The sequence below is a fragment of the Eubalaena glacialis genome, chromosome 9 (assembly GCF_028564815.1).
Source record: "Eubalaena glacialis isolate mEubGla1 chromosome 9, mEubGla1.1.hap2.+ XY, whole genome shotgun sequence".
Classification (NCBI taxonomy): domain Eukaryota; kingdom Metazoa; phylum Chordata; class Mammalia; order Artiodactyla; family Balaenidae; genus Eubalaena; species Eubalaena glacialis.
The window spans coordinates 1,130,103-1,142,424 of record NC_083724.1 but is presented as its reverse complement, the minus strand read 5'-3'; the positions used below and the strand labels follow the sequence as shown (position 1 = coordinate 1,142,424).

At 61.2% G+C, this 12,322-nt stretch overlaps 1 protein-coding gene across 3 annotated transcripts; it reads left to right on the top strand.

Annotated features, from left to right (window-relative positions):
* The first annotated feature begins 3,803 nt into the window (after positions 1-3,803).
* ARRDC1 (arrestin domain containing 1) lies at positions 3,804-10,994 on the top strand. 3 transcript variants are annotated; one of them, XM_061199521.1, is made up of 8 exons: positions 3,804-3,975; positions 8,643-8,753; positions 9,192-9,242; positions 9,344-9,498; positions 9,670-9,852; positions 9,948-10,124; positions 10,209-10,614; positions 10,688-10,994. In XM_061199521.1, exons 1-8 carry the CDS (start codon positions 3,858-3,860, stop codon positions 10,750-10,752), a joined length of 1,266 nt encoding a protein of 421 aa, XP_061055504.1. In that variant the 5' UTR covers positions 3,804-3,857; the 3' UTR covers positions 10,753-10,994. The 3 variants fall into 3 exon arrangements, with proteins under 3 accessions (XP_061055504.1, XP_061055503.1, XP_061055502.1); XM_061199520.1 differs by having other exon boundaries at positions 10,197-10,614; XM_061199519.1 differs by having other exon boundaries at positions 10,197-10,994.
* The last annotated feature ends 1,328 nt before the right edge of the window (positions 10,995-12,322 follow it).

Sequence of the window (12,322 nt, the reverse complement as noted above, 5' to 3'; positions counted from 1 at the left end):
TATTTATTTTTGGCTGCATTGGGTCTTCATTGCTGTGCACAGGCTTTCTCTACTTGTGGCGAGTGGGGGCTACTCTTCATTGCAGTGCGCAGGCTTCTCATTGCAGTGGCTTCTCTTGTTGCGGAGCACGGGCTCTAGACGTGCGGGCTTCAGTAGTTGTGGCACGCAGTCTCAATAGTTGTAGCTCACAGGCTCTAGAGTGCAGGCTCAGTAGTTGTGGCGCATGGGCTTAGTTGCTCCGAGGCATGTGGGATCTTCCTGGACCAGGGCTCGAGCCCGTGTCCCCTGCCTTGGCAGGCGGATTCTTAACCACTGTGCCACCATGGAAGCCCCCTGTGACTGTTTTGATGCACTTAATCTGGTAGAAAGTTCTGGGACTTCCAAGCCCAGGCCAGAGGACTGGCAGCTTTACCTTCCTCCCTCTTGGGGGCCTGCTCACAGGTAATCAGTCTTACTACCTGGAGACCCTCATGCTGTGCAGAACCCCAAACCATGTGGAGAGGCCTCAGGGAAGGGATACTTGACCAGCCCCCAGCTGCCCCGCCACCCGAGTCAAGGTGTCAGACACCAGCAAAAAGACATCTTGGCCATTCTAACCAGGCAGATACCACACAGAGTAGAAGAGCCTCCCAGCTGAATGCAACCTAGTTTTCAGAGTAAGTAATAAATTTGGGTGGTTTGTTATGCGACAATAGACAGCTGAAACAGCCAGGGTCCTTCACAGAGCCACAGTCAGGATGTGTGAGTGAGGCGAGAAGTCTGAGACTCTTACGTCCAGGCTTTCCCTTTCTCTCTAGGTGATCTCTCCAGAGGAGTAGCCAGATATTGTCACATGGCAGCTCAGGACTGTCAGGGAATGAAAACAAAAGCTGCCAGCCCTTCTTAGAGCCTGAAACTGGCATGGCATCTCTCTCTCTGGCAGTTCAAGCAAGTCAAGGGGCCAGCCCCATTCAGTGGGGGGGGGGGGGGGTGGAACCCACCTGCTGATGGGAGTAACAGCGTGAGTGGAAAGGGGTAAGAGAAGTTGTTGGGTGACGTTGTTCAGACAAACCTAAAGCCACAGGAGGGGCTGCTGAAGCCAGCTGGGGAAGGTTCTCAGAGGACAGGAGTCAAGGGAATGAGCACTGCTTTGATCATGTTTTTTATTTTCTAGATCTCTGATGCTTTGACATCTTGAGGGCCTTGCTGGCTGGGGAGAGACTGCCCTTCCCAGGCTGGCTAATTCCTAGAGACAGCAAACAACTCACCCGCCAACACACCTTTCACATGCAAACCAACCGATCCAGAGCCCACACCCCAACCACCTCCTGTAACCAGCACACCAGGCCAGTATTTCCCTGCCTAAATCACCCAGGGCCGGGTACTGGACAACTAGAGACCACTGAAATTATTCAAACTATCCAATCCTAAACTTGCTCAAACTTGCGTACCCTGCCTCCTTCCCACTGAAAACACAGTAAAGGCTCTGGCTGAGCTCTCCTCTCCCTCCTGCTCCTGATGACACCGGTGCTTCCCCATGTGGCCCTGCATGGTGTGGCATGCCCCACTTGGGAACTGTAAGTTCTAAACTCTTCTTTCAAGGCAGTTGGCGTTGTGTCTGTCACCTTACCATAGCTGATTAAAACAAATCCTGGGTTCACGTTAAGATAGAGGCCAGGAGGTTGAGGTTGGAAGGAAACCTATGTGGATTCTGAAGTCAGAATTCCTGCACAAGTGGTACTGGAGAGAATGAAAGTGAGTGAGTCAGGAGCTGAAATCACCAAAGAATAAGGGGGGCGGGCCTCGGCTTTGAAGGTAACAGCAAGAGTGGAGGGGGGAATGAATTATTATTCTGAGAAAATGAGAGTTAAGGCTGGCAGCTATTAGGGCAAAGGGGAAAATGGTCTGGAAGTGGTCATAAGGAGTCAGGAGAGCATCCACCCTACCTGCAGGCCCAGGGGTACAGGGGTTGTACGAAAATAAACATTTACACTTTAGAGCCTCCAGGGGAACCCCGGGCTCCATGAGAGCATGAGGAAAGGAATGTTCAGAGAAAAGCGAAGTCAGGGTGGTGATGATGGTGGACATGAGAGCACAGCAGCAGAGCTTCTAGACCAGGGGGTGGGTGGGAGAGGGGGTCAGAGGAAAGGATGTGCAGAGCCCTGTAGGGTGCGACTGTGGGAAACAGGTGTGACCTGGGGTAAGGTCACCCATTTTCTGCCCCCATCTCCTCCATCTCAGCAGCAGCCAACACAGCGTCTCTCCCTGCCTCCTCAAACACTTCCTTTTTTTTTTTTTAATAAATTTATTTAGTTATCCATTTATTTTTGGCTATATTGGGTCTTTGTTGCTGCGTGCGGGACTTCCTCCAATTGCGTCGAGCGGGGGCCACTCTTCGCTGCAGTGCGCGGGCTTCTCACTGTGGTGGCCTCTCCTGTTGCAGAGCACAGGCTCTAGGCGCATGGACCTCAGCAGCTGTGGCACGTGGGCTCAGTAGTTGTGGCTCGCGGGCTCCAGAGTGCAGGCTCAGCAGTTGTGGCGCTCGGGCTTAATTGCTCCAGGGCATGTGAGATCATCCCAGACCAGGGATCGAACCTGTGTCCCCTGCCTTGGCAGGCGGACTCTGAACCACTGAGCCACCAGGGAAGCCCAACACTTCCTTTTTGATTTCTGCCATGGACACTTGTCTTTTTGGGGCTGCCCACCATCCTCCCCCATCCCATGGGTACCCCAAACTCCTTGTTCAGGGAGTTTGCACAGTCCTGACAGGAAAGTGTCAAGCTGGCCAGTCAGACCCTCCCTCCTGAGGCATCAGAATCCCGGGTAAACCAGGTGGACCTGGCGCCTGCTGCATACCCCTGGCCCTCAGGGCCTCCCTGGCTGCTCCCTTTCCTCAGCCTGGCCCAGTGGACCCCTCAGTCTGTAAGGCCCCTCTCCTTTTGCTGGAGGGCTAGATTAGGTTTCTGTGGCTTTCACCCCGACTTCTGATGTCATCAGCGTCCTGAATAGAGTCACCATCTACAAACAAGGGTCTGGCAAATCGTTCGTCCTTTGTCTCCCGCAGACTCATGCCTAGAAGTGCCAGTTCACTTGGGTGCCTAACAGGCACCTCTGACTCTGCCAGTCACCATTTCTCCCCTTCCCCACCCCCCAAACAACTTGTATCTAGGCCGGTCGTCTCCATCAGAAAAATGCCACCCCATTCGCCCAGCTGTTCTGGACAAAAACCTGGCCTCACCTTGACGCCCTCCTTCAAGCAACCCCATATTTAACCTGCCAGTAGGCGCCCAGCACCTTCTCTAAGCCAAGCACGGCCTTCTGTCTCCTAGACTCCCGCATTTGCCCTCGAATCCGCCCCTGGGTATCGAGCCCCTCCCCTCACCTCTCCCTCCCGCTGCCGCAGGCCAAGCGCTCCCCGCCCCGACACAGGCCCAGCCTGGAGACTTCCCTCAGTGTAGACACGCGGCACGGTGGCGACCCCGGGGCGGAGCCTGGGAGGGGGCGTCGGCCCGGCCCGCCCCCTCCACAGGTGAGGCAGCAGGGGGCGCAGGTGCGCCGGGTTCCCGCGGGCTGAGCCCGAGCTCCACCCTGCGGGCCGGGGCGGGGCGGGGAAGGGCGGGTTGGGGGGACGGACCGAGGCGGGGCTGGGGGGCGGGCAGGAGCCAGCGTGGGGAGCTGGGGGGCCGAGGGGGGCGGGGAAGGGTGGGGACAAGAGCGGAGAGGGATGGGGGGCGGGGGGAGCAGGGGGCCGGGCGAGGCGGGAGCGGGGGCGGGGCGGGGGCGGGGCAGCGAGGGCGGGGCTGGGCGCGCGGCGGCAGTGGCAGTGGCAGCGGCAGCGGCGGGGGCGGCAGCGCGCGGCCGCCCCGGAGGGCCGCGGCATGGGACGGGTGCAGCTCTTCGAGGTCCGCCTGAGCCACGGCCGCGTCGTCTACAGCCCGGGGGAGCCGCTGGCGGGGGCCGTGCGCGTGCGCCTGGCGGCGCCGCTGCCCTTCCGAGGTGGGCGCGGGGTCCGGGAAGGGCCGCACCTGCGGCGGGCCGGGCGGGGCTCCGAAGCGGCGCGCGGCCGCTGGGCCCGGGACCCGCGAGGCCGGGGGCGCGCGTCCGGCTGCGGGGAGCGCCGCGGGGCGGCCGGCCGGGCGGCGGACCGCGGGGGTGGGAGGCCGGCGGCGGTCGGGGCGGAGCAGGGAGGCCCGGGTGGCCCAGTCCTTCCGCATCTGCCCTTCCTGTCCTCTCCGCCAAGGGCCGTCCAGACTCGGGGCGCGGGCTTCGAGCCTGTCTACTTCGCCGAAGGCCACTCTGACCTGGACCCGCGACGCCTCTGATCTTCCCTGTCGGGTCTCCGGTCCGCTGCGCCCCGCAGCTGCTGGGCCCTCACCTGGAGCCCAGCCCGCGCTGGGCTTTCTCTCCCATACACCCAGGCAGCCCCGCCGAGTGTGCGGGTCCCCGGGGGGGCTGCAGGGCACTGCTTACACCCAGCCCGAGGCTAGTCCCTAAGGGCTGGGAGGATCTTGCTAATCCCTGCGTGCCGTAGGCCCCCGCCGTAGCGGGCATCTGGGAGCCGACCCTGAGCCCTCCTCGCCGGTCCCTCTGCTGGCGCAGACATCTGGGACTTTGAGACCGGGGATCCGGTTGCTGCGGCGCCCCTAGCTAGGGCTCCCTGCCGGCGCTGGCCTCGTCTGCTGCCTGAGGTGTGAACCGGGCCCTGCGGGGGACATCACAGCTGGTCCCTCTGGGCTGTGGGCGAACCGCAGCCTGGGCGGGGTCTCTCTCCTGACCCCGGCTCTGAGTGTGAGGTTGTGTGGTGTGTCCGTCCTGGGGCACTTCTCTACCTTGGGGTGCTTGGCCAGAACCACAGCTGCCGGGCTTCCCTCTGGGCCTTGACCTTCCAAGCCCCCGTGTGGTTGACCGTTCAGCGCTTGGGGTGCCCGCTGAGGATGCAGAGCCGCCATCCTCTCTGGGCAGCTGCCTCCTCCGTCCCGGACCGGTGACACCGCCCATCTCCGTAACGTGTCGCCTCTTTCCTGTCTCCCCAGTTGGAGTTTGGGGTTGGGTGGGGGTAGGTGTGCTTGTGGCAGGGACACCGGGGGGACAGTGCAGCTCTGCTCTGGGGCACAAGTGAGAGGTGAGTGCGGCTGGCAGGGCACAGGAAGGAGGGGTGGGCCGTGGCTGGAGGACAGACGGACACCACAGAGACCCCACGCAGAGCTCTCCTCCTGGCTCGCTGCCCTGTCACCCCCTGTAGCTGGGGCCCAGGGCGAACAGGCTGTTGTTGACCACAGTGAAGGGGTGGCCTGAGCTGCGCGTGACTAACCTGGGCTGGTTAGAGCCCTGCAGCCTCCACGTGGTGGGTAGCATGTGGGTAAATGGACAGCTGGGCCCCAGGAGGCTGAGGGAGTCCCTGACTGTAAGAGCCCTGAGGCGGGGAGGAGCAGGTTAGGTCACAGGCTGGAGAGTCCAGCAACCACTGGCCTCGCGCCAGAGAGGGTATTATTTTCAGGCTGCCCCCCAGGGGTAGGGGGGATGCTGGTGCTGGGGCCTCTGTAGGCCTCCGGCCCTGCCGGGGTGTGAAAGAGGAAAGACCATGGTTCTTGTTTTTCCTTTCCCTCAAAAGACACTTGTTGAGCTCCTGTTACCAGCCACTGATGCAATAGGGGGGCCCCCAGGAGGACACGGAGGGTGGGGGGCAGCAGGCCTCTAAACACTTGACTGAGGAGTGTCAGTGGTGGTCTGCACTCAGCCTTGGGGACGCCGGCTGCCTTGGGAGCTGATGTGGAAGAAAGCTGGAGAAGGAGCTGTTTTCCTGGAGACTGGGTCCAGCCCAGCCAGAGGCTGGGGGTCAGGCGGGGCTGCCGGTCAGGCGGGGCTGCCCTGTGTTCTGCTCTCGAGGTGGGCGACGAGGGAGGGTGATGCCCGGACAACAGTAGCAGCCAGCTCCCAGCTCTGCCGGCTCCCTGGGCTCCCTGGGCCAGATGCCATTCCCACTTCCCAAGGACCAATCCATCAGTCCTCATAGCAACCCTGGGAGGTGGGCGTTGTCATTCCTCTCGTGTTACAGATTTGGAAACAGGACAGAGGGAAGTGGCTTGCAGGCCAGAGCTGCAGTGAAAGGATGTGGCAGAGGCTGGGCTGCCCCAGGTTTGAGGGAGCTGATGGAGGCTGGGACAGACCTTTGGGACCAGAGGGGGAGCAAGCAGAAGTCTTCATGTTCAGACTGCAGGTGGTACATAGGAGGAGGGCTGCTGGACAGGTGAGAGTGCTGGCTCAAGAGGAAAGTTCCAGAAGCCACTCTGGCACAGGATCCGCATGATGATTCTCCTTAGAGAACCGGAGCAGCCCCAAACCTCCAATTCCCCCTGCGCCTCCATTATTCCCCTGCGGAGGAGAGATTGGACAGGAATGGGAGTTTGTTTCCAGTCGGTGGTTGGAGGCTGCTCATCCAGGCAGGGTCCCCGAAGGGGGCCTCACAGCATGTGTGCAGAGGGGGCCCTGGCACAGTCGTTGGGAAGTTCACAGAGTTCGAGCCTGCCTGGAATAACCAAGGGCCGGTTTGTTTTTCTGGGGCCAGGTGCCACCCTGGCTTGTTCACCTTAATCGTGTGGCCGGGTCCTGGCTGAGTGTGTGCCCGTTTCAGCTGCCCTGCTTTTGGACACGTAGGCTATGCCTAGATTGTTTGCTATTAGGAGCAGGGTTGAACAGGGTGAACAGGGTGAGATTCTAAGGGGAACTGCTGGATCCCTGGAACGCGTGTGTAAAATTATAGCAGATCTGCCTGCTCCTTCTCCAGGGCCTCCGTCGTATCAGCCGACAGGTTGATTGCTATAAGCAAGTGTCTGTTTTTCTCCTTTCTCTACAACACGTATCAGAATGTTTAATATTTGCCAATCTGATGGGTTAAATGGTAAGTCATATGAGTTTCCGTGAGTTCTAGTGAGGTTAGACAGCTATTCCTTTATCTGCTGCTGTGTGAAAGTCACCTCTAAGTAAACAAATCACGCCTAAACTAAGTTGTTTAAAGCAACCATTTTATTATAACTTGTGCTGTTGTGGGTTAGGATTTTGGGCAGAGCTCGACAGGGTGATTCTTCAGCTCTGTGTCCCATCCACTGTGGTCACTTGACAGTGCTCAGCTGTCACTGGGCCAGTCTGGGGACCATTGCACCCCTTCCAGCACACTCCGTTGTTCCCAGCATTCCCAGGGCAGCCGGATTCAAGGGGGGACGCACCCTGTCCACGAGGAATGTTTCCAGCAGTGTGACGCCTGCAATCCACCAGGACGTCTTCTAGTTACTTTACAGTCAGGCTTCCCCTTCTCTGCTCATTCCATGCCGTGCCTCTCTTGGGATGTGTTGGTCTGTAGGAGCACTGCTGGTGTCCCAAACCTCCAGGGTGGGAACTGTTCCAGGTCTGGCCCTAGGAGGGGATGACGGGTGGAGCGTGGATTAGAAATTAGGGCCGAGGTCCGGGTGGTGAGGCTGGGCTGGCACGGAGGCTGAGGGCCAGTCACTGGCAGTGCTGATGGGGCGGAGGCCGAGTCACGGGTTCGTGGAGGGCAGCCCAGTGCACTGTGGGACCAACAGGAGGCCTGCATCAGCAAGGTGGGGCCTGCGTGGGGAGACCACAGACAGACCTGGTGTGGCTGCCCCCAGCCCTGGGCACTTGAGACACTGCATTCTTCCTGCCTGATGGCTCTGTCAGGAGGGTGTCAAATTCCGAGTTACCTTCCCTTCACCGGTCCATCAGGTCAGGGGAGGACGGGCAGCTGGGCAGGCAGGCTAAAGTCTTTGGCCTTGACTCAGCCCCGCAGGGAGAGGAAGGAATGGAGGGAGCCACAGGGCTACCTGTCACTGAGCTCCCACCCCCTGCCCTGTTTGGGTCTCCAGCCGTGGTGTCCCCTCTGGTGACCAGCCTCTGCTGGGCCTGGTCCAGCCATGGCCTTCTGACCACAGTGGGCTCTGGACGGAGGAATTTGAGTTCCTGATCACAGGACGGAAGGCGGCAGCAACCCTGCTGCCTGGTTCCTGGTGTGCGTGCTTCCCCTGGGGAGTGGGGGGGAGGACCAAGCCATCTAGATGCAGAAATCAGCGCTCCTGGGCAGTACTGGCCCAGGAAGCCAAGGTGTCCCCACCCTCTGGTGTGCCAGACTGTTGGGTTCCTTATCTGCTCAGGCGGGTCTGACCACATTCCTGCAGCATGAGGGCTAATAGGTAGCTTCCTGGAGCCTGAAGGGGTGCCTCCCAGCCTAACTGACTTGCCTGAGAGGCAGCAGGAAGGTGGGGTCGGAGGTCAGCTGCCCCAGAGGCCTCTGTTCACCTAGGGTTTCCCAAGCATCCCCTGTAGGGAGCTGGGTTTTCACAGGTTTGGTTGGGTGGGGGCTGGGTGTGGGGGTTTGCCCAGGGGTCATCTGGGTGACCATCGGGGCCTTCACGTTCTGGACGGCACGACAGGTGGAACTCTGTGCCTCGCCACCCTGGCTTGCTGAGAGCACCTGAAGATGTGGCACAGACAGGAAGTGTCCTCTGGAGGGTAGCAGGCCATGTGCTGGCCTTCCCAGGGCCTAGCTGGGCGGTCCTGGGTGCTGCCGGTCCTGCCTGAATCCCTGTGCTGGGGCTGGGGAGGGGCCCAGGCCAGCCTGGTTGGGGCTTATGCTGTCCCCCCCCTTGCAGCTATCCGGGTGACCTGCACGGGGTCCTGCAAGGTCTCCAACAAGGCCAATGACACAGCGTGGGTGGTGGAGGAAGGCTACTTCAACAGCGCTCTGTCCCTGGCCGACAAGGGTGAGTCTGGGAACCCGTCCCTCACCTCATCCCACTGAGAGTGGGGTCTGTCTGTCCACCTGACTTCCCCATCCGCCTCTGGCATCCCCGTGCTAGCCCACCCTCTCCCAGGACTGTGCACCTTGCTGGATTTCTCTCCCTGGCAGGCACAGGGCATTGCCTGATGGGGGCTGGGTGGCTGAAGAGGGCCAACTTCTCCTGGATTTGGATGGGCTCCGGCCCCCGGAACAGCTCTGCCCCCTCTCCTGTTCAAGCCAAGCTCTCATCCCCCATCCTGTGCCCAGGCCACAGCCCCGTGCTGCTGAGGTGCTGGAGACAGAGGCTGGGAGCCCAGCAGCCAGATGCAGTGTGAGCTGGTTGGCTGCAGGGCCTGCTTCTGTCCTGGGCCCTGTGAGGTCACCTTGTCCCCTCTCCCCTACCTCCCTTCTGTCTCTGCAGGGAGCCTGCCTGCTGGAGAGCACAGCTTCCCCTTCCAGTTCCTGCTTCCTGGTGAGAGCCCAGCCTGGCCAGGCCAGGTGGTGACAGTTGGCGAGGGTGGGTGGGAGGTGGGGTGGGGGGCAGTCGGGTGCCAGTCCCTGCTCTCTCTCCAGCCACAGCTCCCACGTCCTTTGAGGGCCCTTTTGGGAAGATTGTGCACCAGGTACGGGCCACCATCGACACACCACGTTTTTCCAAGGATCACCAGTGCAGCCGCGTGTTCTACATCTTGAGCCCCCTGAACCTGAATAGCATCCCAGACATCGAGGTGAGCCTGGGGCAGTGGCCTCCTGGGTGGGCCCACCGTTGCCTGACGCCCTGTCCCCAGCACAGGTGAGAGGCGGCCAGGGTCTGGAAGAGCAGCGGCCTCTCTGTCCTGAGCTGACCCCGAGGATCCCGCCTGCCCACACTTGCCAAACCCCCTCCCTGTTCTCCCAAGCAACCCAATGTGGCCTCCACCACCAAGAAGTTCTCCTACAAGCTGGTGAAGACAGGTAGCGTAGTCCTCACCGCCAGCACCGACCTCCGAGGCTACGTGGTGGGGCAGGTGCTGCGGCTGCAGGCTGACATTGAGAACCAGTCAGGCAAGGACACCAGCCCTGTGGTGGCCAGTCTGCTGCAGGTCAGAGTCCCCTCGCCTGCTGGGCCCTGTCCCCATGGGGCAGAGGAGGGGTAGGTGGCTGGCCTGCCCAGGCTCACAGGCTGGCCCTTCCCCAGAAAGTGTCCTACAAGGCCAAGCGCTGGATTTATGACGTGCGGACCATCGCCGAGGTGGAGGGGGCCGGCGTCAAGGCCTGGAGGCGGGCTCAGTGGCAAGAGCAGATCCTGGTGCCTGCCCTGCCCCAGTCTGCCCTGCCGGGCTGCAGCCTCATCCACGTGGATTACTACCTGCAGGTGGTAGGGATACCGGGGTGGGGTGGGAGGAGGGGCCCGTGGCCTGGCTCCTCACTCGCATAACCTCCCCAGGTCTCCCTGAAGACGCCGGAAGCCATCGTGACCCTCCCGGTCTTCATCGGCAACATCGCTGTGAACCACGTCCCACTGAGCCCCTGGCCAGGCCAAGGCCTGGTGGTGCCCTCAGCGCCACCCCAGGAGGAGGCGGAGGCTGTGGCTGGTGGCCCCCACTTCTTCTCGGACCCTGTCTCCCTCTCCACCAAGAGCCACTCACAGCAGCAGCAGCCGCCTGCAGCCCTCGGCTCTGTGCCTGGCGCCCCTGAACCCCATCCTCAGGATGGCAGCCCTGCCCCCCACCCGTTGCCCCCTCCCTTGTGCATCTCCACAGGTGCCACCGTGCCCTACTTTGCAGAGGGTTCTGGAGGGCCAGTGCCCACGACCAGTACCTTGATCCTCCCCCCTGAGTATAGCTCGTGGGGCTACCCCTATGGTAAGTGGGGGCCTGGGGCCTGGCAGGGAGGGGGAGCCACGGGCCCCATGCAGACCTGGCTTTCTCCCTGCAGAGGCCCCGCCATCCTATGAGCAGAGCTGTGGCGGTGTGGACCCTGGCCTGACCCCAGGGAGCTGACCCCATGTCGCCTTCTCCGGACGGGCGGACCTATGCCCTGGGACTAGGCTCCCAGGGCCTCGTGCCTTCGCTCCCGGCCTGGCCCGGCCCACTCAGGACCCGCCGCTGCCCGCCGTTCCTTGCGGCCTCTGCCTCCGGACCAGCCTCTGCCCTGACCAGCCTCTGCAGCCCCCCTGTAGTCGGCCTCTCCCCGGGGGTTGGGGCCTAGAGAGACTTGGTGTAAATAAAACGCTTCATTTGTAGAGCTGGGCACAGTGGCCTGTGGGGCGCCCTCCTCTGCCGGTGGGTGCGCGTGTTCCGGTAGTGGGTGTGCCCAGCCCCCGGGCTTCTCCTCAGCCCCTCCCCTCCCTGCGGGGCTCGCCCCTCCCTATAGGGCACGCCCCCTCCCCTCCCCGTGGGACACGCCCCTGTTAGCCTAGCCCATCCATGCAGGACACGCCCCCTGCGGAGCACGCCCCTTTCAGCCCCGCCTCTCCCGGGGGGCACGCCCCTCATAGGCCCCTCTCCTCCCCGCGGGACACGCCCCTCTCCTCGGCCACGCCCCTTGCCGTCGTTTTCCCCCCCCCCCCCCTTTCCGCTCTGGGTCCCTCCTCCTTCCGGGCGTCTTGGGCCGGAAGGTGGGTGGGGGAGCGATCTGGGCAGGGAGCAGAACCAGCTTTGGGAACTGTCCGTGGCGGTTAACCAGGGCCGGGGTAGGCGCTTGGCTTCCCGGTTCTGCTTCAGGATTTGCCCTCGGAGGCGGGCTTGCGTGTCTGGAGCCTCAGCATCAACTTAAGTGGCCTTGTGACAGGTGGAGAAGACCACCGCTGTTCCATTTTGTTAGCACACACCTTGGGCTAGCCGTCTGGCACCCACCACTCCAGGCAACGCAGTTTAGACTTCGTGTGCCAGACGAAATCCGGTCGGGGTGAGGGAGCAGGCTTCCCCAGGTCCTTTACCCTTGGTGTGAAGTCTCCTGCCCCTGCCGTCACCACTGCCACGTCTGGCTCTGAGGGATGCTGCTTCTCGATTCCCACCCAAGTGCGAACACACAAGCCGCTCCCGAGGTCTACAATTCAAAAGACTGTTGTCTAGGACACAAGGAACCCGGGAGCAAATAAAAAGGGTACGGGAAAGCAGCGTTTCCCGAAGAGGCATTCTGCAGACGTTCCAGAGGGCCCGTAACCCGTAAACGCCCTGCGGGGCCGGGATCCTGGCGTGCTTTGGGAAACCTTGGAGGTGGCGTTAAGATAAGACTTTGGGTTCAAATTCCAGCTCTGCCGTATGGTGAAGGGAGGACCCTGGCTACGTGTGTCAGTTACCTTAATCTATAATAAGCTCATAGGACTATGAGGAGACGGGTCGAGCGCCCTGTCCCACATGATAGAAGTTTATTTCTTGTACATTTAACAGTCCAGAGGTGGCATAGCTGTAATTCTCAAGTCAATTCGAGGTTTCCACCCCTGGGTGGACTTTTGGACTTACATTCTAGTGGGGCAGACAGACAATATGGCAACTTACATTCTAGTGGGGCAGACAGACAATATGGCAACGGAATGCTATGGAGTAAAAGAAAGCAAGGAAGTTTTGG

Bases quoted from the DNA above. Each gene is read 5' to 3' on its own strand.
- ARRDC1 (XM_061199519.1), top strand. From the start codon at position 3,858: ATGGGACGGGTGCAGCTCTTCGAGGTCCGCCTGAGCCACGGCCGCGTC. The intron at 9,499-9,669 runs GTGAGCCTGGGG...TGTTCTCCCAAG, and splicing joins ATAGCATCCCAGACATCGAG to CAACCCAATGTGGCCTCCAC. The intron at 10,125-10,196 runs GTGGTAGGGATA...TAACCTCCCCAG, and splicing joins ACGTGGATTACTACCTGCAG to GTCTCCCTGAAGACGCCGGA.